The sequence below is a fragment of the Corythoichthys intestinalis genome, chromosome 15 (assembly GCF_030265065.1).
Source record: "Corythoichthys intestinalis isolate RoL2023-P3 chromosome 15, ASM3026506v1, whole genome shotgun sequence".
NCBI classification, from domain to species: domain Eukaryota; kingdom Metazoa; phylum Chordata; class Actinopteri; order Syngnathiformes; family Syngnathidae; genus Corythoichthys; species Corythoichthys intestinalis.
Window position 1 is genome coordinate 14,100,495 of NC_080409.1, and position 27,887 is coordinate 14,128,381.

Genomic DNA, 27,887 nt, shown 5'->3' on the forward strand with positions numbered 1-27,887 from the left:
CAGCAGCGGCGGGGGATTTCCTGGGCGGAAGCGGCGGAGGCGGAGGGGGTTTCCACTGGTGACCCGAGCTCCGTACCTCGCCGCTGTACCCCTGACGCTGCTGCCCAAGCCCTGTAGCGTCCGCTCCCCCAGCCAGGCTGTTCCCCGACACAGGACGCAAGACGAGGAAGCCTCGTCGGAGGACCATGAGGAGGCCGGCGGCGGCTGCTCGGGGCTTTGAGTCCCGCAGAAAGGCGCCGAGGAGCGGTTGAGCTGATTCATGTGAGTCGCCGCACCAGCGCTTCGAAGCTCTGGGAACATTCGTTACTTTCTCAGTGTTCTTGGGGGAATGGGACGTCCGCGTTAAGCTCTTCGTGAGCTCTTTATGTGTGCCCGCGTGTGATTTCAAAAGGAAAATCTGCTTGAATTGAGAGAAGGGAAGCTACACATGCTAACGAAGTTAGCATGAACACCAGCCAGTAAACAGAAGTGAACTCAGACGCGATTAGTCGAACCCAGAGCGAAAGTGAAATAGTTTAGTTTGAAATAATAGGCTTTTTATTGAATTTGTCAGCAAATGTCAGAGATATTTATGGACTAAAGTAAACAAAGTTTTAACCTGATTAATTTCTAGGTCAAACGTAGGAAATGACATTTCAACCTGATCAAGTTCTTATTTAAGGTTGATAAATTTTACAATTTAACAGGCCAATGTTCACATTTTTACGTGAGGAATTGCACATAAATTCTGGATTCCTTTCTTTTTCGTCAAAGTAGCGAATGAGTTATTTTGAAAGTTCACATTTCAATTGTAGGAATTTCACATAAGAAATCTCATATTACAACTGTGATCTTTGACTTTTTATTAAGTATAAATATAAATATCAAATCTTTAGCGTGGGAAATTTCACATTTTAATTTAAATTTTGGTTTAACTTGTGTTTTGTTTTACGTCGGAGTTCATGTTTTGTTATTTTACCCTGAAATATTTAACGTGAGAAATTTCACATCTTTAATGTGATAAATGCCATGTTGCAACTTGAGAAATTCCATAGTTCAACCTGATAAATTACATGTTTAACACGATGAATTTCACAATTTAATGTGAGAAATTTCACATTTTAAACTGATGAATCTCATAGCTTTAAACGTGATAAATTTCCCATTTTCATGACTCAGAGATTTTTGTTTTTCACTGTTTTTAGAGGGATTTATCGAGGTAAAAGCAATCAATCTTGTGTCCATCGTCAACTGATAAACAGGTCATGTCAGCTGGACGCAGCGTTGACGGGAGGGAGGTGCAGGTTCCCCTCCAGCAGGTGGCGTCCTCCCTCGTCCCGCCCCTGTCTGCGGCCCCTCCCAGCAGCACCCAAACAAGCCGTCCGGCCAATCCCTGGCCTCCGAGCGACTCCTCGCAAGGTGATTGCGCTGCTGTTAACGCTTCAGAAAAAAATAGCAGAAGACACTAATTGTTCTTTGTTTTTTAATTTAAGTGGGGGGGAAAAAAAGTCTTATCTTTGTTTTATTTTTTTTCTTCCTTATTCTGTATATTTTTAAAAAGGACAAATTGCAAATCCTCTCTGAATCCTGCAGTTTTGATGCACTGAAACCAGAGCATTCACAGCCAGTCTTGCCGGTTTTATGGGCATTTACGGGTCACTTTCTGTTCAATACAGGGCATTTACGGTTTTACTTTCTGTTGATTTTGAGTCGCTTCCTATTTATTTGGGGACATTCTCAAATCTCTTCCTATTCATTAACACATCACACATCCACATCAACCGGAAGTGACCTGTAAATCTCCCAAAACCAATAGGAAGTGACCCGTAAATGCCCCAAAAGGAAAAAGGGACTGAAAATAAACAGGAAATGATGTGAAATGCCCCAAAATTAACTCATTGGCTGCCACTGACGGCCATAGACGTCCAATCCATTTGAGGTGGAAGGGATGGCCCTCCTACTTCAAATGAATTGGACGTCTACTTGTAGTGAACTCATTCCTATTCCCAGCAGAAGGATGAAAAGAGGTTGTTTTTCTGTTTATTGGTTGTATGGTCAGGAAATTATTTTTACAAATCTGTTAGTAATTGCTGTATCGCCATATTGTGAAGACATCGTCATCGTGAGCCTTGTATTGTGAGGTACCCAGAGGTTCCCATCTCTAGTATTAACGTCAGTGGTACTTAGGTGACAAGCGTGTCTGTCTGTGTTGCGTTCAGGCGCAGCAGCGGGCTTCTTGCCGTTGGAGGGCGGCTTCACAGATCGCTTTGTGGACGTCCCCGAGGAGAAATACCGCTGCGAGTCGTGCCGGCTGGTCTTGTGTCAGCCTAGGCAGACTGAGTGCGGACACCGATTCTGTCAAAGCTGCATTGCGCACATACTCAGGTCAGATAAGCTTGCTCTTGGTACACACATTTAACTTTTTATTTAAGTGTATTTTGTTCATTGCAGCCGTCCCAACCCTGTGTGTCCGGCCGACATGGAACCACTGTTCAGCAACAAGGTGAGTTTTTGCCTTTGACTGCACTAGACGTCCAATCCATTGGAGGCAGGAGGGTGGCAGCGGATGAACGCCTACTAGCGACACTCATTTTCATTCATGGCAGAAGCAAGAAAGGACCTTTGTCACCCTTACCAACATGGCCACCCTGAGGCCATGTTCCCATCAAAGTCAATGCAATGACATTCAAATGAAGTCGTAACTAGCTTATTTCTTAAAAGAGTGATGTCGAAGCATCTGCTATTTAGCCGGTGGCTACAATTAACGTTAATAGATGTCCAATACATACAATTCCAGCCTCCCAGTGCAAATGAATTTTACTGTGTCTAATGACAAACTTATTTCAATTGCTGACAGAAGCATGAAAAGAACTTTCATCTCACTACCAACCAGGCACTACACGTCTAGTCCATTTGAAGTGGAGGGTTGGCAGTAAATTAACAAAAAAATCATCCGCTGCCAGACTCCCGATTCAAATGGATTGGACATCTACTAGTGATAAACTCATCGGTGGGAGCATCTCGGCCGGAGACGATCACAACAACTATCGATCATTTAAGTAATCGATTAATCTATCAATGAGTTAATTTGAATAATTGAGTAAAACATTTAAAGTAGGGCTGTCAAAATTATCGCGTTAACGCGCGGTAATTAATTTTTTAAATTAATCACGTTAAAATATTTGACGCAATTAACGCACATGTCCCGCTCAGAAAGTATTCTACCTTTTGGTAAGTTTTACAGCAAGGCTTTTTATGCTGTCCAACAGCGAACTCTTGTGGTCGCTTTGCGACATGGTTTGTTTTCTTGCCAGTTCATTATGGCTGCACGACGTCTCGGGCTGATAATGTTGTGCTTATATGATCCTTGGACAAGATTTGTCCGTAAGTATGGTTGTTGTAAAGAATGTACATATGTTAGTAAGCGAAATGTTATATTTTTTTGTATGAGACGCTTTTTGTTTATCTTTAGTGAACCTGTATAGCGTGCTAAGCTAACGTAAAAAAGTACGAAAGCATTGCATTAGCAACGCTTGTGTACTTTTTTTTTTGTAGTTTTACGACGGCCTAAAGAGGACAATGGTTTGAGGCCATTTTATTAATAAATCAGATGAAAAAGGAAGAAGTCTAATTATTAAGGCGTCGTTCACTAGCTGTCTAGCTTTGGAAAAAGTCGACGCTTCGGAGTGAGGACAGCATAGACAGATTTAAATGACAGTAGAGTGAAATGCCCACTACAGTCCTTATGTACCGTATGTTGAATGTATATATATTAGGGCTGCAGCTATCGAATATTTTAGTAATCGAGTAATCGACTGAAAATTCTATCGATTAATCGAGTAATCGGATAAAACAAATATATTTTTAGGTGAAGAGCAATTATAGATATACATGAGAAAACAAGACATTTTATCATTTTCAGTCAATCAATGTCTTTATTTTTGATGTGTATTGTTGAAAACAGCCAACAATTGCATCTCAGATGTAACTAGAATAAAAAAAAAAGACTAATTCACTACATATATATATATATATATATATTATATATATATATATATATATACACACACCTAAAAATGCCTTTACGCTTGATAACACACATCGCTTAAAAGTTACGATTTTTTCCCACGTTTTTCAATTGAATTTTTATTTGTGTCAAGCCATTTTTAAGTTCTAGTAAAGTTTTAAGTTAGTCTAAACTGTAAGTCCTGATAGGATTTTGAATTTTTGCAGTGTTCAAAATAAATGTATGATACAGGCTGTATTGGAGCACATTAGGGACTAGTGCTACTTGGTGTTTTATCCAGCAATGACTACTGAGCTAAAATTGATAGTTAGCATTATTGAGTTTTTATTTGACACCCTCATCACTCCACAACGCTATGTTATGTTAAAGCCTGTATGTAAGACACGTTAGCCACGCATCGAAAGTGGTCTTAATTAATAGAAACCTAGCCCTCCGCAGGGCTAACGTTACGTGAGCTAGTAGTGACAGTAACGTTAATCTTATATATTAGCGCTTAGCGCTCTTTGTTAGCGCTTAGCGCTCTACTGCTTTAAGATGGCGGCTGTTTGCTAACGCTGCCCAGACGCGGCCTAGTCTGTCATTGTGCATCTAGTTCAACATACATGTGATCTCTATGAGACTCATCAGAGCTAACTGCAACTAACGTAGCATGTGCAGGCTAGTATTTTGCAACGTCGGAGTCGTTTGTAGCGGCTGTCTGCTGCAGTAAGTTTTTTTTTTTTTGCTTCTTCCTCTACGCACGTGACATCAGCGCGTTGTCCCGCATTAAAAGTAGTCCGAGCAAAACGTGATGCTTAGAGCTGTCAAAATAAACGAATACTCGAGGTGAATAAAATTACTCGGATCAGTTTTTAAACTCGAGTTACTCGAGTTGCTCGAGTATTCGTTTCAGCTCTAATATATATATATACATCTTGTGTCTTATCTTTCCATTCCAACAATTTATTTTACAGAATATATATATAATTTACAGAAAAATACGGCATATTTTATAGATGGTTTGAATTATGATTAATTGCGATTAATTACGATTAATTAATTTTTAAGCTGTAATTAACTCGATTAAAAATTTTAATCGTTTGACAGCCCTAATTTAAAGCATTGCAGAATAAATTTTAGATGTTAAACAAAGGCTTGCTAAGATTGCACTTTCAAAATGGCGTTAAATGCAAATACAAAATAAAATTCCAGAGTGTTTTTTTCAAACTATGCAAAATTGCCCTTTAATTTCACAAGAGCAATAAATGCTTTTAAAAAGTAAATTAAAATACCCGAGCTTAGCCTCAAATGGTAAAAAAAAAAAAGAGGATCGAAGTTTAACAAAAGAAAAGTCGGCTAATTTACGTAACAAATGTCCTCTAGCTTAAATGTCATAAAATGCTAACTTTCATTTTGTTTTTGCATTGCTCATCAGAAATCATTCGAAAAGCTGCTAAATATACCTCTAAACGCAATTACGAATGCATAAACAATCATGTTAGCTCAAACAAAAACTAACCTAACCTTATGTTGGTCTAAACAGGGAGCAGATGGATCCAGCCATGTTAGATGAGTTATGTCAAATTCACAGTTGTTGCCACTAGAGGGCAGTGTATCCACCCAAATCAATTAAACTGAATGCAAACACTTTCAAAACAAACCATTAAAACGCCATTCTGATTAAACGACTCCTCGAAGCAGCAACATTTTATTTGAAGCTTTTTTCTAATCAAATTACTCAGGGTAATCGATTAATCGTTGCAGCACTAATCAATTCAATAAATATGAGGAGGGACAACATTTTTTTTTTTAAATTTAATGTGAAGCAGCTGAAAAAAAGGATTTGGACAATTTTCAGGACAGCAATGTCTAAAGGATTAATCGACTCTCAAAATTATTGTCAAGTCATCTGATGGTCAATGAGTTGATGGATTGTGGCAGCCCGATCGCTCAATACTAATGACCAAAGCGGTGATTTTTCACCCCAGATCTTCCGAGACGTTTGCTGCCATCGGGAAATCCTGGCGCTGAAGGTGTTCTGTCGTGCTGAAAACCGTGGTTGTCAAGAGCAGATGAGCTTGCAGCAGATGCCGGTGAGCCCGCCAAACGGCGCTGGACTCGCTCGCCCTACAACCATGCTCGGCCCGGCTCACCAACCTTGTTGCCCTCAGGAACACCTGAATGTGTGCCCCTTCTTGGAGGTGCCGTGCCCGCTGGGCAAGTGCAAGGAACGCGTGATGAGAAAGGACATCCCCGAGCACTTGAGCTGGAAATGCAAACACAGAGAGACCACCTGCGATTTTTGTCTAGCCAAGATGCCACTCGCCGACTTGCAGGTAAGTTTGGGAAGTCAGTCTGATAATTACATCTAGGAAAGGAAACCTTTGGATACCTCTCATTACGATACAATCTGTGATACAAGACTCATGATTGTGATTAAATCACAACATGGTGAACTGGGATGATTGACTTTGAATGCGCATGTTTGAGTGTCCTTGATGGCATTAGACGTCCAATCCATTTCAACCAGCCCGTTAAGCAATCACAACCAGTCCTCAGAGTTTAAGTGAATTGGACGTCTAGCGTTGTCACTGGCAAGCAATCAGTTAATTTTGGGTAATTACTTTGTTAATTTTAGGTAGAGGTGGGTAGAGTAGCCAAATACTGTACTGAAGTACAAGTAAAAAAAAGTGCTTGATGAAAAAAAAAATACTCAACTGTTGAGTAACATTGATAGTAACTGCTTATGATGTATGATTATTTTTTAAACAATGGTATTTTTTTGCCGCGTAAGGTTATCTACTGTATATGAACTGTTATTATTATACTGTACTATAACCTATTACATAACCACATTAAGTCAAAGAAATATAAAAAAAATAGCAATGAAAAAAAAACAGAACTGAAGCATCATTCGTCCAGTGAGTGCCCTCTATTGGAGAAAATAGTTCCTAGTTTGAATAGTTAAATAGTGAGTAGTTCCTTCATAGTTCCGATTTAGAAATTAAAATGATTTTGATGATGAGTTTTCCGTGGTCAATCGGTGCCAAATAAAAACTGGGAGAGAGGTTAAAATCAGCACTTTTGAGTCATGTTGATGGCAGTGCTCTATGTCAAATTCTTAATTTTTCTCGGCTTCATTTTTTTTTTAATGGTGCCTTAAAGACACCATGTGATTGAACAGGCCGGCGTGATCGTAGAATGGCAAGCTTGAGTCTGATTGATATAATGGAGTCATGTGGTTGTTGCCACCTGTCTGGTGAAAATGGTACATCCACTGTTGGCATCTCTGGCAAAAAAAAAAAAAAAAAATGTAGTAGAGCTGAAACGAATACTCGAGCAACTCGAGTAACTCGAGTTTAAAAACTGATCCGAGTAGTTTTATTCACCTCGAGTAATCGTTTATTTTGACAGCTCTAAGCATCACGTTTTGCTCGGACTACTTTTAATGCGGGACAACGCGCTGATGTCACGTGCGTAGAGGAAGAAGCAAAAAAAAAAAACTTACTGCAGCCGACAACCGCTACAAACGACGCCGACGTTGCTAAATACTAGCCCGCACATGCTACATTAGTTGCAGCTAGCATCTGGTAAGTCTCATAGAGATCACATGTATGTTGAACTAGATGCGCAATGACAGACTAGGCCGCGTCTGGGCAGCGTTAGCAAACAGCCGCCATCTTAAAGCAGTAGAGCGCTAAGCGCTAATAAAGAGCGCTAAGCGCTAATATATAAGGTTAACGTTACTGTCACTACTAGCTCATCTTACGTTAGCCCTGCGGAGGGCTAGGTTTCAATCAATTAAAACCACTTTCGATGCGTGGCTAACGTGTCTTACATACAGGCTTTAACATAACATAGCGTTGTGGAGTGATAAGGGTGTCAAATAAAAACTCAATAATGCTAACTATCAATTTTAGCTCAGTAGTCATTGCTGGATAAAACACCAAGTAGCACTAGTCCCTAATGTGCTCCAATACAGCCTGTATCATACATTTATTTTGAACAGTGCAAAAACTCAAAATCCTATCAGGACCTTAACTAGAACTTAAAAATGGCTTGACACAAATAGAAATTCAATTGAAAAACGTGGGGGAAAATCCTAACTTTTAAGTGATGTGTGTTATCAAGCGTAAAGGCATTTTTAGGTGTGTGTATATATATATATACATATATATATATATATATATATATATATATATTAAATAAGATCTAAAGGTTTTTTGAGTGAAACCAGTGAATTAGTCTTTTTTTTTTTTTTAATTCTAGTTACATCTGAGATGCAATTGTTCGCTGTTTTCAACAATATACATAAAAAATAAAGACATTGATTGACTGAAAATGATAAAATGTCTTGTTTTCTCATGTAAATCTATAATTGCTCTTCACCTAAAAATATATTTGTTTTATCCGATTACTCGATTAATCGATAGAATTTTCAGTCGATTACTCGATTACTAAAATATTCGATAGCTGCAGCCCTAATATGTAGTATAAAGAGGAAAAAATGTAACGAACAGTGTAGTCCAAAGTAGCGTAGTAAGAGTAACGTTTTGTAATGAAATGTGTTGTCTGTTCTGTATGGATTATATTTTTATTTTCAATTTTCCTGCATGAATTTCTCACGTGCGGTTGGCAATTGGCTAGGAGCATCTTGAGGCCGATTGGTGCTACTACTTTGACATATACTGTAGAATTCAATTCAAATTGGCTATCTGCTTGCCAAAATATGCATTGCACAAACAGGTCTATTCATTGCGATAATGCTGATAGAAAGTCGTACATCATTTTGGTGACAGTCATATCGTACAGCGCTAACATGTGTACGGAAAACACCCATCGATTCCACTAGTGGTCTAATCTATTTTTGACTGGGAAGGGACAAATTAACCACATTTTACTCTAACACCATTTTTGCATTTCAGAAACACAAGGAGTCTGTGTGTCCGGCCTACCCGGTATCTTGTCCGAACCTTTGCTCCTTCTCATCGCTCCCGCGGAGCGAGGTAACCGATCCTTGCTATTCCATTGCATAATCCAGTGACCTTAAATCTTATATCATTCACACCGCAAATATGCGCATCATGCAGTATGATTATTTGCAATATCCTGTGGAAAATATCCATGTTGGCCTTTCGTCTCTCATGCAGTTACTTTATACACTTTAGTTTGTATTGCGACATGCGTTATTTTATTTAATTCTTTATTTTAATTGCATAGTAATATGTGTCAAATTACTATGTCACATACTTTAGTATATGTATTGTAGGTTTTGGAGGTTTCAGACATGCTGGGCAGTCGTGGCCCACATTTATTTAAAGAAAAAAACAACAACAATCAAAACAACCCAAAACTTGATGGATCACGGCCACGCGCTGGAATTCCTCTCCAGTCTGTCAATCGGGGATGCTCCCGCGACTCGACTCTTTCCCCAACCCAAAGTCTCTCTCGACCTCTCCCCTTTTATATGATGGGGAGAGCGCCTTGATTGCAATTGCCTTATCAGGTGTTGCCTAATGAGGCAATTGCCGGCAGGTGTGGTGGTCGCCGTCCATGGTGCTGACTCCTGTTGCGAGCTCTGTTGCACAGGAATGCCACAATATGTATATTTTTAAACTCTTACTGTGTGTATATTCTTGTTATGTATCCTTATATGGGCCAAGAGCTGCATAATGAAAAATAAAGATTTTATTCTACTCCGTTTTATGCTAATATGTGCATTTTTCCTAGCTGGCCACTCACCAACACGAGTGTCCTAAAGCTCAGGTCAACTGCCCCTTCCAGCGCTACGGATGCACCTACAAGGTAATTCCGCCCCCTTCCACCTTCTCCTCCGTCTCGCCCATCAATTAAAAGCGGCATTTCGCGCAGGGATTGAGCCCGGAGGTCCGGCAACACGAGGCGGCATGCGCGGCCGAGCACTTGAGGATGATGATGCTGAAGAACGTGACCTTGGAGGGCAAGGTGGCGTCTCCATCTCGGCGGCGATGCGTCCACGCTTGATGGAGCGTCGCTTTCGTGACTGGGTTTTTGTGTGCAGGTAGAAGAAGTGAAGGGAGAGTTGTCTGACAAGTGCAAAGCGCTTCCGATGGTCACGTCGCGTCTCTGCGAGGCGGAGAAACACAACACCGAGCTGAGGGACAAGCACAGACACGTGGAGCAGAAGGTGGTCTCCATGCAGGTCAGTGAATGGGTGCATTCTGTGCCTCTGACCGTGACAGACGTCCGATCCATTTGAAACATCCTTCAAAAGGATCGGACGTCTAGCATTGTCAATAAATAGCAGTTGCTTTGATATCGATCAAATAATCGTGTATAAACTGTAGTGCTGCAGCGATTCATCAATTATCTCGAGTAATTAGATTACAAAAAAGCTTCTAATCAAACTTTGCTCCTTCGAAGATTCGTGTAATTAGAGTGCTGTTGTAATGGTTTGTTTTCAAAGTATTTGCAGTTAGCTTTATTGATTAATTGGATAGCCCAATCTAGTAGCAACATTGCCTGGTACACCAGACTCAACGCTGTTCCAGCTATTGAGTCTGGCCACCATTCCCACGGATACAATTTCCAGGGCGGAGCATGCCACAGCAAACAGACAGTGGAGTGGACCAATCAGCGACGGGCAGACGTGACGTTATTAACTGACGACGAAAGGATGAGGGACTTGCGCGCAGAAGTAAACATACGAAGAGAGCGGAGTTTATTCAACATGGCTAGCGCGAGACAGACTATTGTCAATGACTCGTGTCGCTGTGTTTTTGGTAATTTAAAACAGAATTCAACGCGGATTGGAACATGTTCTCGGTTATCCCGTTGACCATCTGTGTTGTGGAGACAACTTTCGGCGCGCAAGAGTGACGTTGCTCGTGAAGAACACGTAACGCAAATAAACGAATCTGATTTGTCGATTGATTTTGTACCTGCTCGAAAAGGCCGTTAACGGGATGGTTCCCAGACTATTTCTCTCAGTGTTTGAAAAATACAGGGAGAATAGTCTGGCAGAGCCAGGCAAGTAGCAACAGTGAATATGACATACAGTGCTGCTCGAAAGTTTGTGAACCCCACAGCGATGGTCAGATTTTTTGTAAAAAAAACTAAAATAACCTTATTAAATGTTAAGTTATACCCAAATCCACAATACTGACATTCCAAATAATGGACTGAAACAAAAGAAATAGTTATATTGTCATTCTTTATTTAACAAAAGTGGTTGATTTAAGAAAAACTCAGATATCATGTGTGCAAAAGTATGTGAACCCCTTCAGTTAATAGGATATTGCGCCTCCTTTTGCAGAGATTACCTCAACCAAACGGTTTCTGTAGTGACTAATCAGCCTCTCACATCTACTTTGGGGGATTTTTGCCCATTCTTCCTTGCAGAACGCAGTCAGTTGAGAGAGGTTTGATGGGCGTCTGGCATGAACTGCTCGCTTCAGGTCCCGCCACAGCATTTCAATGGGATTTAGGTCAGGACTTTGACTGGGCCAGTCCAGAACACGAATCTTCTTCTTTTTCAGCCGTTCCTTGGTTGTATTGCTTTGGATCATTATCATGTTGCATGATCCACCTTCTGCCAAGCTTTAACTTCAAAACAGATGGCGTCAGGTTATGTTCTAGGATTTGACAATATTCCTCAGAATTCATGATTCCCTGGACTATGTGGAGTTGTCCAGGTCCTGAGGATGAAAAGCAAGCCCAGATCTTGACATTCCCACCTCCATGCTTCACTGTTGGGAGAAGGTTCTTTTGGTGGTATGCAGTGTTGACTTTTCGCCAGACATGGCGGTTTTGGTTGTGACCAAACAGTTCAATTTTGCACCTACATCAGTTGATGAAAACTCTTTTTAATTTAGTCTCGACAACACAACTGTTAAAAAAACAAAAAAAAACTACTGAATTGATTGATTAGGAAATCAGGTTGAAATAATAGAAAATTCCAAAATGTTGAGGGGGTTCACAAACTTTTGAGCAGCACTGTAACTTGTCTAACATGGCTGAATCCAACTGATCGCTTTTTAGGTCAACACAAGTTTTTAAGTTTTGTTTGACGTAATACATAGGTTAATGTATTCGTAATTTAGAAGTAAATTTGGCAGTTTTTTGTTAGAATATGTGTTTGAACGATTTGTTAAAAGCATTGTAAAAAAAACAAACAAAAAAAAAACATTAGCATTCTTTAAGAGGTGGGTGGCAACACGTTACATTGTGAACTACATTTCCACATAAATTCACGTTGAGGTACCATTTAGCTTAGCAAGAAGAGGTATGAGAGTCATTTTTCGAGTGTCCCAGAGCTCGTAAAACTTTGGTTTAAAAAAAAAAAAAAAAAAAAAAAAAAAAAAAAAAAAAAATTATCAAGGTTTCGTCAGCCGTGATTGCGTATGTCTGTCTACCGAAACTGCCCGATAGCACAGATAAGTACGCCTGCCCCCCTGCAATTGGATGCGTTGTTGACTTTTGTGCGGTGGCGCTCTGAAATAGTAAGGCTCTATTTTGGGCCCCGCCTCTCGGCGCAAATTCATTCAAGTTTCATTCAAACTAGGGGTGCACGGTATCCATTTTTTGAAACCGATATCGATAACTTCCTGCTCCTCAAAGCCGATACCGATATTGATAACCGATAATAAATATATAATTTTTTAAATGTATAACCAGAGTTTTTGAACACCTGGAGGTTTAAAAATATAGTGGTGAATTCAACATAGATTTGCCTTTGATCTCATCATTTTTCATAATGACGAACAAAACAGTGCGTTTCACTTCTGCACTGCCCGACAGCCAGCTAAGAATGAATGCACTTCCATAAACCACAAGGCTTGGTCTTCTCTTGCTTTTATGGGAAGACACTGGTCTTAATATTGTGAAAGTACAACAGAAAAATGCACATATTCAATACTCAATATACAACAAACTGCACAATACACTTATATACACAACTATTATATGTATAGCATAGCACACTAGCTTGAGCTACTAAAGCATTGGCTGGCTTCTATAACACAACTTATGAAGTTCTGTATATATGACCCTTCACCACAGAAGTAGAGCTGTCCCGACTAGTCGACATAGTCGACGTCATCGATGACGTAAATCCGTCGACGAGCACAACATCCCGTCGACGGTTAATCAAGGGTTAAAAAAAAATATATGTGTGGAAAGTTCAGAATGTCGGATGCTCTGTATGCGAGCGGGGAAAGCGGCACAAAGCCAAAAAAAGCGCACCAGAGTGTCCAAAACATTGACTTATTTCAAAGAAACAACGGAGGGTACACTCTTCTGTCCTGTCTCTTCAATGCCAAGCTTGGCTGCATGTCGGCCGTGAATAAACACCTCAAGCGCCGTCACCGTTTGTAATATATATTTTTTTTTTTACATTTTTTGTACACCAGAGGGTCCTGTCGCCTTACTGAATAATAATGTTTCATTGACAATGGGCCTATAAGTGCTATTAGTATTGTCCTTAATGCTAACTGAAGGTTTATTTCATGTTGTGGTTTATTTTATTGTATAGAAAATTATATAAGGTTAAAAGGTCATAAATATATACAGTATATACAGTGATTGCACTCAAGGGAGAGATTGTCAATGATAAGGTAATAAATTAAGGTAAAGGCAATTCATTGATTATATAAATAAGATTTAAAAGGAAAAAGATGAAAAGTTTTTGTCAATTTCTAATTGTGTTGTTTTATTTGTGTGCACCATAGCTCTTACGGTGTGATTACATCAAGGATGGAATAAAAGTTGTAAACAATCAGTTTAAGAGACCACCTTTTCAATCGGGATGCTACACTAGTTAATTCTATCAGCATTTGAACTCATTGTTTATTTGTGATTTATTATTATTTATGTGTTTATTTGTACTTTAATAAATAATTTAAGTGTTCCAATGTTTTTTTGTGAATTGATAAGCGTCAACAAAAATTTCATTGCTAAATTAGTAAACAAAAACAAAAAAAAAGTATTTTTTTAAAAATTATTAGATAAGTCGACTAATCGTAAAAATAGTCGGCTGACTAATCGGGAGAAAATTAGTCGTTTGGGACAGCCCTACACAGAAGTAAACATATTTTGCACATCCATATGTAATAGTAAACATAAAATACTTACATATATTTCCGAGGTGGAAACGTAACAGAAAGCATTCACGACTGTCAATGCTACTGCTAGACACTGCAATGTGTAAGTGATTGAACCAAACTACTGTAACAAAAAAATAGGTGCATTGAATTATTCTGACCAGCAGGTGGGGGCACTGCCCCAGAAATGGTCAACTGATTTCCCATACCAGTGTGTAAAGTGCAAAGCCAAAACAGTACATGTTATCGGTCCTATTATTAAATGTAATTGGATTTATCGGGATGACGTCATAATTCCTATTATCGGACCAATAATTATCGTGCACCAGTAATTCAAACTTGCTGTTCCGTCCAAGACGCCATCCACCGCTCACTTTCGCCGAAAATCCGATCCAAAATACCGTAATGCCCTGGATGGGGGGGAAGAAGGAGAGGAGTCTGTATTAATTTACCCACTTTATTGTGGAAACGATAATAAAGAAAAACAAATTAACAGCGCGCTGCCGCAACATTCAACCGCTATCTCTTGCTATCTCACCTGTTCTCCCATTCTTCCTACTTGTTTCCCTCTACGTCACAGCTCTCCTGTCCGATCGTCTCTTATGGGAGCTGAGCAGTTAAGAACATTATGATACACAATAAATAGGTTGCCGCTGAACCCTTCACACTAGGCTGCCTGTAGTTTGAAACTGCCTTAAAAAAAGAAAAAAACTCATTTGCAAAGCGTGGTGGCTTTTATTGTGGTGTGGTGGTGCGCCACAATCTGTTATATGTAGGGGAAACCTTGTGATTTTTAATTGAGTAATATTGTTTTGAAGTAACACTACTTTTACTTGAGGAAAGTTTTGGGCTCCTGTACCCACCATTACATTTAATAGCATTTAAGATAGCGGACCTCTGGTATGCAAGTTAGCCAACTGTCCTTTTGTTTAACTTAGATCCTCATTCATTTTTTTAGACTGTTTTTGTTTAGATTCCAATTCTCTGTGGGTTTATCACACAGTGAGAATCATAAGTGATGATTCAGACTGTCAAATGTGGAATTTATCATGTAGAAACGTGATAATTATCATGTCAATATGTGAGATGTCGTGTTAAACTGTAAAATCACCTTAAAATATGAAATTTATCACGATAAAATGCAGAATTTATCATGTTTATATGTTAAATTCATCAATTATAACGTGAAATTGATCATCATAAAATGTGTCATTTCACTGCCGGACCCTTTCCATTGCCAGTGTAGGACGTCAAATCATCCTTCCACTACGAAATGAAACGAGTAGACGTTAGGCCTGAACGATATTGGAAAAAACTATTGTTGCGATTTTTTTGAGGTGTGCAATATATTGCGATATTATATTGCGATAGTAAAAAAAAAAAAAAAATATATATATATATATATATATATATATATATATAATTTTTTTTTTTTTTTTTAAAGAAATTTTCACTAGATGACTTGAATAGCTGTTTGGAAATACTTTGCATGACACACCGTGACCACAGTGTATTCATATAATACCGTTTCATTTGTGAATGATTAAGATTGCTGTATTATTATGAAGGGATCCAGGAAGCAATGTCTGCACAAAATAGATAATTTATTGAACACAATATTTGACACTTCAACAGCAGCAAATACATTAAATGACAAATAAAAGAGCAGGTGCATTCGTCCCCTAAGTTTTTGACAAAATATAACAATAAATAAAAACTTCTGTAAAATAACAACAAAGTTGTAAACATAGTTGAACAAAAATATTAAATATGACAAATAAGAGTTGTTCACAAACTATAACAATAAATAAAAACCTCAGTAAAACAATAAAGTTGTCAACATATTTGAACTTAAATATTAAATCTGTCAAATAAAAGTGCAAGTGCATTAGTCCCCTGAGTTGTTTACACAAAATATAACAATATAAAACTGCAAAACTGCAACAAAGTTGTAAAAATATTTAAAAAATATTAAGTATCAAAACTTTATGTGCAGCTGTACTATAGTTATTTGAAAAATACGATTTACAATTAATTTAAATATAAAAGAAACAGAAACTCAATTGAACTTGTAAATAATTGAACTGAATAACAGCAAATAACTGATGAATAACAGAACCATTTTAACTCCCAAATTTCCTGCCTTCCTGATAGCTGTCACATGAATAAAAAGAAGAAAAGACATTCCTGCAGCTGTGTTATGTATTTGTCTGCATATCGTCCACCTTCCTTGCTCAGCAATTCTCAACTGGGTCTCATAGGTTTTTGGCCAAGACTACTAGTTTATCCACCATTGCAGGCTTGAGACAACAACGTTGGCACGTAACAATGTTCCCACCTGTACTAAAAAGCCTCTGATGGGAAGCTCGTAGCAGGAATGCATAGATACCTGCGTTTTAAATGGTCCCACATGTTCGACGGATTACTTCTTGTTGAGGCAACCATGGTGAGGCACTGTCAACAGGGCTGTTTTTTGTTCCTTATATTCTTGTCGATAGCCAAAATACTTCCAAAACTCCTTTTGGAGACAGTCTTCCCTATTCAACGTGTTGCTTGCTTTCACTTTGAAAACGGCCCCTCCTCCCTCCGCTCTGCTGTTCGGCCCCTCCTCCCTCCACTCCGCTGTAGCAGGGGAGGGGGAGGAGCCGATGACTGCGAGTTGGAGGGAATGAGAGGCTGTGCGCTCTCCTTCGCGCTCCTTCCTCAAAACAAACGTTTGTGGATTTAAAAAAATGAAATGAAAAACTATCGCACGTCCTTGCGATGGGACTATTGCGCATGCGCACATCGCGATGGCGATGTTTAAACGATATATCGTTCAGGCCTAGTAGACGTCCAATCCACTCTAACTGGGATGGAACATGTTTAAGTGCTATTGACGGCACTCTACGTCCAATATATTTAGACCAGGGGTCGGCAACCTATGACACGCGTGTCAGCACTGGCACGCGAAGGGTTAACCAGTGACACGCGAGGGCATGGCAAAAAAAAAAAAAAATGCGTGTTATGTTCATTGTCGGTTGTAGCTTTATCACTTGCTCAAGCGCCCCATCTTGTGGCCGTTTTATTTATTGGTTCTAAAACAGTAGAAGAAAAATGCAAATAGGAAGTTCTTCAAATGGGATTCATTGTGTTACATGGCAGCTCCACTCTCACAACTTGAGTGGCATTTGTGTTCTTTAGAGCAACGTCTGTGAGTATTTTGTTGTCAAATTGAGAATTACACTCTTTATATTGTCTTTAGGTTGCATGTTTGAGGGGAAAAGTGTTTTATATTTCTAATTAAGAACTACTGAATACAGGCTAATTGTGTTTGCATATATGGATGGCATTTTTGTTATTTGCAGCATTGTTGCTGATTGCATGTATTTTTTCATTGTTTTAGTTTCATAAAAAAGAAAAGAGACACATAAAGGATTACTGAAAACATCCGGAGTGTGAACCTTTTCATGTTTAGCTGTTTGGATAGCGGAAGCGAGCCCATTTACAATGTGCCTTTTTACCGGAAATTAAGGCATTTTCAGTTGCGCGCCCTGTTATTTAGGGGCTTTACGGGACCGCCCCTCTCACCCATTCTGCCTGTGGCGTTATATGCGAGCAATAATTGATTTTGAGCACACCTCCAGCTCTTCCCCAATTTCTCGACTCCTGCGCTTGTCGGATTTTTTTTCTCTGCGCGTTAAATTCAGCCCACGCTACTAACATGTCACGAAGCCGACCAATCAGAGAGCTGGCGGAAGTACACTGTGTTACCAATTGCACTTTTTGGTAATTGCAACTCTGCACCGTAGGGTGTAGTGGACAGGCGATTAACGTGGCTTATTGTCGTCGATTCGCCCGGTGCTTATTACTTCAGAGAGGTGGTGATGTGTATAAAAACACAGTGACACGTTGGATGGTATTTTGCTGGAGACTTTTATTAACAAAACTAAAACCAGCATGGGACACAGCCACTTTTCATGGCGCTCTTCGCACAACTCTCTCTCAACACCTTGCTCCCTGCCTCTCTTTTTCTTACGCTTAACTAGTAAGCTGGTCATACTGTAAGGGACAGCGGCCCCTTGGGGGTGCCGGTAACAACTGGTTGGCTGGTTACTTCCGCTTGCTCTGTGCATTATGCCTCGGGAGCGTTGTGTGTGTGTCGCATAACAAGTGTCAAACGCAACTACGAGGCGAAACATGAAATTCATGGAAAACAGGGCCAGGGATCACATTAAGGTAGTCATCTTTTGTATTTGTTATATAAAATCTAAAATTGTGCATAGAATTCACTGTTAGTGAAAAAGACAAAGTAGTCGCCTGACTTTGAAGGTTAAAACAGCCCGCTCTGTACTGTGAGAGACCTGCACTGAGAATCACGCTTGTTCCCCTTTTCTTGCTGGGTTGTGTGTGTGTGATATGTTTACATAAGATGATGCTCAAGTTTTGATATTTTCTAAAATATACTTTTATTTTTTAGTTATTTGTTAAAGAAGAATGGTAGTTGTAAGATTTCAACGTATGTTCATGTTGTTTTCTTTGGAGTAAAATTACAGCTCTGTTGGATATAAAAATTCGGATGTGCGTCATTAATCTTGGTGTGGCACACTGATTGACAAGAAAATTTGAAAGTGGCACGCCACACCAAAAAGGTTGCTGACCCCTGATTTAGACAGTCAAAACGGCTTGGATGTCTAGCGCTGTCAATGGCAGCCAATGAGTTAAAATATTAAAAAACGTTAACATTTGAATGTATCAAGTGATAATTTGCTAAAATGACCGTTTGCTAAAAGTCAAAACAGCTTATTTTGAAAGAAACGTCTGTTATCTTTGCAGAAGCTTATGAGTGCTCACTCCGAGAAGCTCCTGGAGGTGGAGCTGGAGCTCCGTTCTCTCGCGTCGCTTCGGGATGAGCTGGACAAAGTCCGCGTGTCGCTGGAGGCCGTGCGTACCCGACTGTCTTCCTTGGAGCAAGGCGGGCGCTCCGGGACGGGAACGCTCACTCTCGGTGCGTCGACGTCCCTATTGGATGTGGGAAAGGAGACTTTTAACTCCCGCATGTTTTTGTTTTATTTTGGCAGCCGCGTTGGAGACTCAGCAGAACCGTCAGGGTGACATGCTGAGCGTCCATGACATCCGTCTGGCCGACATGGACCTGCGCTTCCAGGTCTTGGAGACAGCCAGCTACAACGGCACACTGATCTGGAAGATCCGCGACTACAAGCGACGGAAACAGGAAGCGGTGGCTGCCAAGACGCTGTCGCTCTACTCACAACCCTTTTACACCGGTTACTTCGGCTACAAGATGTGCGCACGCGTCTACCTGAACGGGGACGGCATGGGAAAGGGCACGCACCTGTCGCTCTTCTTTGTGGTCATGCGCGGCGAATACGACGCCCTCCTTCCGTGGCCTTTTAAACAGAAGGTAATGCAAACCAACACAACAGTGTACAGTACATATGATTTTTTTTCCCTTTTGTTTAAAATACTTTAGGGCAGGGGTTGGCAACACAGAATGTTGCAAGAGCCATATTAGGCCAAAATAACAACAAAAAAAAAGTCTGGAGCCGCAAAAAACTAAAAGGCTTATATCAGCATTATACTGAAGGCAATACATGTTGTATGTATCTATATTAGCTATATTAGTCTACTATCAAAATGACTAAGTTGGCTATAAATACATTATGAGCCTTCACAATTACATGTTTATTTTCCTTGCAGTGCATTATTTAATTGCTTTGATAAAATTAAACAACTGCAATGACGAAATCCGAATTTTGATGTCATTTGTAGTTTGAAGATTCGGGAAAAAAAAAAACAAAATAGAATGTGCATAAGGTGCCCCCTTATCTGGGCAACAAACATAGTGCAACATAACGCACCCTGCATTTATAAAAATAAAACAGCACCCTTTTGAAAAGGTACAGTATATAACCGGTGTTCACGCAGCTGCATAAAAGCGATGGGTGTTCAATATTGATCACATCACACGACTCATGACGGAGTATGCTGCCGCTAAATTAATGTCCTTTATTTGCTGATTGGTGAAGTTGCCTGCCATTTAATGGCCCTTTCCTTCACTGTCTTAATGCAAGTGGCATGTATTTGATTTTCTATGTTATCTCGGTTATGTTTTTGAAGTCTGGAAATATGTGTTCTGATATGTTGATTAGTGATGCAACAGTACAGTTAAGCCACGGTTCGGTACGATTTTCGATACGAGTGATACGATTTTCGATTCAATACATTTAATGCTCTGACACAAAAAATACCGTTTTTTTTCTTTTAATGTTTGTTTTTATTTTGCTAAACTGTCAATGTGTTTTTTTCAATATCAATTTACTTCTACAGTGGTACCTCTACATACCAAGTTAATTCGTTCCAGCACGTTGTTTGTAAGTCAAAATGGTCGTAAGTCGAGCAGGATTTTCCCACAATTATACAATATAATTCCATTAATTCGTTCCACAGCTTGAAAAACTAAACCCTTAATAGATACTGCTGGTACTATTACAAATGGCAATTACACATAGCAAAACAAATAAATTATAAATAAAAACCGGAATAATAAAATAAGAATAATAATTCCTGTAATAATGTAATGGATTGGGTTCTACTGTGGTGGACGTGTTTTGCGTGCTGTACCTGAATGCACCTTGTGGCTGACGTGCCAGAGAGAGAAAGGTACGGTGGAGATTTTACTTTCTCTTTTAATGTTTTGTGGTTGGTGTCAACTGCGAAGACAGTAGGCGTATTGTGTTGCACAAGTTCTGAAATAAATAAAAACCTAATTGAGCTGGTAATTTCTTTGGCGATGTTACCACAATAGTAATTGTCACCTTAACTTACAAAGACTGGCGAATGGAGGAGGACCGAGGAGATCTTAGACATTCTATGGCCGTATTGTGGAGCCAATTCATGGATGTTTTCTGGATGTTCATGGATCATTTCTCTCACAAGAAAATCCGCCGTGCCGTCCGTCTTTCGACAAAACAAAGGAACTGCGGCGGTGTCATAAATCGTCGTATTTCGAGCATGTCGTCGGATGTAGAAACAAATAGCGGGTCAAATTTTAGGTCGGATGTCGAAGTGATTGTATGTCGAGGTCAGTGTTGTCACAGATTACTTGAAAAATTAATTTAATTACTGATTACTGATTACTCCTCAAAAAAGTAATCTAGTTACTTTACTGATTATTATCAACGTAACTAAGTTACTTTAAAAGTAATTTGTCAGTTTTCCCAATATTTGTTGCCTCAACAGAAAAATTTCATCGCATGTAATTGAATTTTCCAGATAAGGCTTTATCTTCGAGTTAGCAGGGGTTTAGTTAGTCGATGGAGTTGATTTCAACCGCCTTTGACTTGCGCTAGCTCAGCCACTCCGGAGCCCTGAAACTAACAAATAACCAACAAACTGCACGGAATTTGTTCAAAACAACTCCAACGATTATTTAAACCCCCGCTAACTTGAAGATTAAGCCTAATGTCAAAAATTCTGAACTCGCCCTTTAAAATAAAGACCTAGCTGTTAAAATGCTGTCTATAAAAGTTGTAAAGCAATAAAACAAACAACAAAAACAAATGAAATGAACAAGAATCCTACAAAGTATTTCATAATGCATGCAGTATAGGCCAAAAGTTTGGAGACACCTCAAGGGTGGATACTTTGAAGAATGTAGAATATAAAACCTGTTTTCAAGTACATAATTCCTCATGTTCATTCATAGTTTTGATATTTTCAGTGAGAATTACAATAGTAGTGAAAATACATAAAAAGCACAAATGATGAGGCGTGTCCAAACTTTTGACTCGCTCTTTTGTCCCCTCCACACACACACACAGTCACACTCCGCCTATGGTTACAAACCATAACTATAAAATGTAAGTAAAGGCTGGTTACAAACTGTAAAAGTGCGGGCTGTCTTGTTACCTGATGGCTTTTTTTCGATTTTTGTCGCGTTGTGCTGTAATTCCAAGTGGTTCCTTGAATTAGATGTAGAATTATTAGCGGTCGACTGCCCTTTTGAGCCAGCGCAAAGTTTGCGACGCACGGAGATATTTTTGGTCATCTTTATTGGAGAGAAATGTAAAGTCAAGACTGTATGTCCAATAAGCAAATGCAGCAGTTTGTGGTTCTTCTCCTACGTCTTCCACTGTTAGCGTCCTGAGAGGTAGCAAGTTGTTTATTGGCCGCCAACAGAGTTCAAAGCATGGTAATAAACGTGACCCGTTTTTTTCCCCCGAGGAGAAAACGTGACATCCGATGTCACAGCCAAACTCAAGAGCAATATTTTCTATTCAGATTCCCTTCGTACATGACTACAGTATTCTTTATTCTACATACAGTGGGAAGAACAAGTATTTGATACACTGCCAATGGGTTTTCCCATTGGCAGTGTATCAAATACTTGTTCTCCCCACTGTACATTATGAGGAAAAAACAAAATAGTAACACACAGACACTAAGGAAATAAAACTTTAATCAGATTACTGGCTTCGAAAAATGAACGCGTTAGATTACTCGCGTTACTGACAACACTGGTCGAGGTACCACTGTACTTACTAGCTACCACTGCACATACTGACAATGAATGAGTTAAAAGGCCCAAAGCTTGAGATACAATTTCAATGTCAAGACTGTTTCTAAAATTGTGAAATAATTTTATGTCGGGTGTGGGGCGTGCGTCAGGTGACCCTAATGCTGATGGATCAAGGTCCGGCTCGCAAGCACCTGGGTGACGCCTTCAAGCCAGACCCGAACAGCAGCAGCTTCCGCCGTCCGGCTGCAGAGATGAACATTGCGTCCGGGTGTCCACTCTTCGTCTCCCAAAGTGTTTTGGAGTCGGCCAGCTACATCAAGGACGACACCATTTTCATCAAGGTGCCAAATATTACATATGCATACACCGTGGTTAAAGTGGGATTTGACAGGTTGGGGGAGCCCTAAAATTCTGTGTTGCGGCACAGTAGGGAAAATGACGTACATGATGGCAAAAAATTGTATTGGGTTTGTTCCCCAAAAAGAAATACAGGCTGGATTAACAGGAAAAGCACACGCAGCAATCTAACATAGCTAACTGACACAAATTAACAGCGTAACAGAGACTTGGACGAAGCTTAAAGTGAAAACCAAACCTATATAAACACACAGTTGAGTGAAACAAGGCAGGTGAAAGACATCCGGAGATAACTAAGACGGGGGAAACACAGCAAGTAAATCTAGCTACATAGAGAGAGGCTATACAAGTGGAAAATATATGTCAAATTATGACAGGCTATAAACAAGATGTGACAGTGCAACAATGTAAATCATCCTCAAATCACACTGACAAAAAAAGGCTTAAGCCTGAGTTATGCTCCAGTGTTGTGGTGACGGCGAAGTGACTACGGCGTCAATGAGCATTCGATAGTTCTGCGGTGAGGGAACGCGTTGCTCTGTAATTCACTTACTTTGGAATCGCTGCCTTCGAGGTCATTTTTAACGTTACGCGCATGCAAAATTTGTCAGAACACCAGCAATGTGCGGCAGAAAAATACAGCAAATATAAAATAACATTTGTTTTTAGCCCCGTCGTGTCAAGTGCATGGAAAATGCAATGCACCTGCTGAATCAGTGGGAGGCCTGAGCTTGTTTCATCTAAATTGTTGCTTCTAAATCTCAAAATAGCTATCCAAAAATATGTTCTTTGTCATTGTACTGTCGTCGTCAAGATGCTGGAGCTAAGCTCCAAAATGACGATGTCAGAAGTCCATGTGGTTTGCTGACTTCATACAGCTGCTCATAACATAAACACTTGCGGAATGAAACTAAAATAAAAATAAAATTGAATCAGTTTCATCTTTAACAACAGAAATTCCAGTTTTCGTTTATAACTAGCTGCTAATAAAGCAGTAACAATCCACACAAACGATTAGCATGTATCAGTTAGCGTCCGAACATCATCAAAAACAGTTGCATAAACTCGTCTCGAGTATTTTAAAACGCACAAACAGTTCAAAATGTGTTATATACAGATGTTGCCTTTGTGGATGCTTCACAAGCAACAAATGTGCACGCAGGCTTGCAGTTTTAATCTTTTCACGCGGTTGCACGACTTCTTCATGGAGCAAATGCGCTCTTCCTTGTGTGTGCGCTCTTTTTCGTGGGAGCAAATGCGTTTTTCGTGTGTACATGTGTGCTTACTCGCGTGTGGAAGTATTACCTGCTCCATGCTTCCTGCGCCAAAATAAAAGCATACATCACAAAAGTCAACATTATTTAAAAAAAACAAAAACGACTGGAGACAAAATTGCAGACGAGACTCCGGCGTCGTAAAGTCGAAATCACGTAAGTCGGGTATATCGTACGCGTTTGGGTGATGCTCATTTTTAATTATGGTTGTGCACCACCTAGTGGCCAGTGTTACTAAAGGAAGACGTACAAGTTTTTCTCAAACATCCGCTTTAGACATCGGAAATCAACATTTTTTTTTTCTTTTTAACATTAAAAATTCTTTTTAGAATACAAAAAAATAGTAAAAAAATATATATTTAAATTGAAAACTCAGCTTTTTGCAAAACTTTGCAAACCAATTTTGAAAACTTATGTCAATCCAGTTTTCAATATCTAGTGTAAAAATGTGGTGCGTTGCCAGGTTACCGTGGATACGTCAGACCTTCCTGACCCGTGAGCGTTCGCCTGCCAGACCCGGCCACACCTGCCCGGCGATGGGAGAGGAGCCGCAGGCGTGTCTTCTCCTTCTTCTGACTGGCCGCGCCGAGGTTGGCCTCGCCGAAGGCGAAGTTGAGCAAGGCGTGCCGGGAAATGGGTGCCGAAGAGCCACGAAAAGTGGACGACGTGACCCCCGCGCGGCGCGCGGTGTGGATGTCTGACGCGCCGACGGCAAAAACAAATAGGAAAGACTTGCAAAGTGTTGTTGCCGTGTCGGACAGGAAGAAAGGAAGTTCCCGACAAAGCTTTTTTTTCGCTTGTGTTTCAGTGTAGTGCAATTGCCGTTTTTTGTAAGAGTAACGTTCAGATGACTTTGCTGACTCTACCTCATTTATGTGGACTGCAGTATTGGAAAGAAGCAGTCACGGAAACGTGACGATCAAATCGTGACTGTATGGAATTAAGTCATAGGAAAATGTCATTAAATGATCGAAATGTGGAATTAAAAGTCACGGAAATGTGGCCTTCTGATCACTGAATGGGAATCAAGCCGTTCTGCAACCATTCAAAAGTATTAGTACTAACATGTATCTCGATACAGTATTGCATTGCAAAAGTATCCATGCTCATAATTTTTGGGGTTAAAATAGATTTTGCACTACTCCTGATAGCAGTGGAGGATATTGTTGCATTTTCCTTGATAACTCACTGGTTACCATTGACAGCGCTAGACGTCCAATGCATTTGGACCAGAAGGGGCAAAAGAAAGGAAGTGTATTGCTGCCACTCCAAAATAGAAAAAGTCCAGTTTAATGTTCTTGCATGTTAATTATCAAGTTTTTACATTATACAATAATGTAAAAACGGGATAATTGTCATGTACAAGCGTGATATTTATGTAAAAATGTGATGCTATTATGTTAAAATGTGATAACCATCATGTTAAAACCTGATAATTATGTAAAAACATAATTGTAATGTAAAAATGTGATAACTATCACGTAAAAACATAACTATCATGTTAAAATGCTATCACGTAAAAAACTACCATGTTAAAACGTGATGACCATCATGTAAAAACTTAACATGTTAAAACCTGAGAATTATGTAAAAGCATAAAGTGTAAGAACATTATTCATGTAAAAATGTGATAACATGACTGTTATCACATTTTACCATGATAGTTAAAATGTAATAACGTTAAAATGTGATGACATCATGTAAAAACATGATATGTAAAAGCGTGATTCATGTAAAAATGTGATATCATGTTAAGATGTAATAACTATGGTAAAACGTGATGACCATTATTTAAAAACATGTTAAAACCTGAGAATTATGTAAAAGCATAAAGTGTAAGAACATTATTCATGTAAAAATGTGATAACATGACTGTTATCACATTTTACCATGATAGTTAAAATGTAATAACGTTAAAATGTGATGACATCATGTAAAAACATGATATGTAGAAGCGTGATTCATGTAAAAATGTGATATCATGTTAAGATGTAATAACTATGGTAAAACGTGATGACCATTATTTAAAAACATGTTAAAACCTGAGAATTATGTAAAAGCACAAAGTGTAAAAACAATTCATGCAAAAATGTGATAACATGACTTATCACATTTTACCATGATAGTTAAAATGTAATAACGTTAAAATGTGATGACATCATGTAAAAACATGTAAAAACGTGATTCATGTAAAAATGTGATAACAATCATGTTAAAATGTGATGACTATCATGTTAAAACGACCCTATCATGTAAGAACGTAACTATTCTGTTAAAACCTGATAATTATGTAAAAACATGTAAAAACGTGATTCATATAAAAATGTGATGACAATCATGTTCAAATGTAATAACATGTTGAAACGTGATGACCATCATGTAAACACGTGATAATTGTCACTTAAAAACGTGATGTAGTTATCACGTGAATATGTGATAATTATGTAAAAACGTGATTCATCTAAAAACACAAATGAACGAACGTTTGAAAAATTACATTAAAAAACCAGCTAAAAAATAGATTAAAAAAGATGAATGTAGAAAGTTCAAAATATATATTTAAAAGGAAAAAATGGAGGAATTTTTCGGGTTTATTAATTTATTTGCTCCTCCCAGTCCAAATAAATTGGACGTCTCACGCTGTCAATGGCACGGAAACATGAGCATCCATGTCCTTGTATTTAGCCAAATGGCTGCCCCTGCCAGCTGTGCGTGAGTAATGTATGTAAGACAGTTGAAAATAGCAACACATGAAAGCAACACCATTCGCTCCAGCGTCAATTTTAATTAAATTATATTGCTAACTTATTGCACAACAGTGTTAAAAGTCCAAATCACTAGAATTCCATATCCTTACATTTACACTGGATAGTTTTAGGTTGCAGCGCTGCGTGATGCAGTTAACACTTGGTAAGTATGCAAACGTATTTTTCCGATAATGACTTCAATCACTGATTGAGTTTCATTGCCGATCTCTCCCGGCTGTTGTTGAAAGTGTCTTGTCTCCGATGTTTTCTTCGATTCATTTTGGAAAGATCCTTGTCAAACACCTCGCCGGAGCGGAGCGCAGACACCAGGTCGTCAAATTCGCCCCCGCCATCTTCCGTGTTGATTTGAGCCTTCTTTGCTTTCTGTTCCCTGTCCTTCTTCATCTGGACGAAAAAAAATGAAAATTGCTTTTCAGTTTCAAGTCTTTCATGATTCCTATAAATGATTTGTCTGTCAAAGGCAGGTAAACTAGGGCCGCTGTGATTGATTGACTCATCGGTTAGCAAATCAATCGTTATTTAAAAATGAATATGAATAAATAAATGTTGAAATAAAGAAAAAAGATATTTATTGGAATAAGTAAATATTGAAATAAAATATTTTTATGACATTATTTAATTTTGCATTTACTCATTACATCTCAGTACACCTGATTGTTGACCCCAAAATTTGTAAAATCTTTTGTGCCTCTGAATAACTTTTATTATATATTATTTTTTAAAATGTATTTTTGCATATCATAACCTTTATTTTTCCATTTTTATTCCCCACTATGTATTTAAGTAAAGGGTTGGATTAATTGGTAAATATTTTCTATATAAAATTAATTTTTAAATTTGTGATTTATTTTTAATGAAAAGAATATTCTCTTATACATTGACTTTTAATTTAAAAAATACATT

The 27,887-nt window shown here is 39.0% G+C and overlaps 2 protein-coding genes across 3 annotated transcripts in view; one reads left to right on the top strand and one right to left on the bottom strand.

The window, feature by feature from the left end:
• Positions 1 to 27,642, top strand: traf3 (TNF receptor-associated factor 3). 2 transcript variants are annotated; one of them, XM_057858993.1, is made up of 14 exons: positions 1 to 261; positions 1,185 to 1,398; positions 2,199 to 2,364; positions 2,431 to 2,482; positions 5,974 to 6,078; positions 6,157 to 6,321; positions 8,911 to 8,991; positions 9,716 to 9,790; positions 9,857 to 9,949; positions 10,026 to 10,166; positions 18,880 to 19,051; positions 19,125 to 19,468; positions 22,735 to 22,926; positions 24,680 to 27,642. In XM_057858993.1, exons 2-14 carry the CDS (start codon positions 1,245 to 1,247, stop codon positions 24,713 to 24,715), a joined length of 1,776 nt encoding a protein of 591 aa, XP_057714976.1. In that variant the 5' UTR covers positions 1 to 261; positions 1,185 to 1,244; the 3' UTR covers positions 24,716 to 27,642. The 2 variants fall into 2 exon arrangements, with proteins under 2 accessions (XP_057714976.1, XP_057714975.1); XM_057858992.1 differs by having other exon boundaries at positions 1,242 to 1,398; positions 24,680 to 27,641.
• LOC130930823 (disheveled-associated activator of morphogenesis 1-like) overlaps positions 26,986 to 27,887 on the bottom strand; it is a 55,024-nt gene continuing 54,122 nt past the window's right edge. Inside the window, exon 26 of the mRNA XM_057858990.1 lies at positions 26,986 to 27,368. Within this exon, the coding sequence (XP_057714973.1) occupies positions 27,165 to 27,368 (204 nt within the window). The 3' untranslated portion in view covers positions 26,986 to 27,164. The remainder of the gene's footprint in view (positions 27,369 to 27,887) is intronic.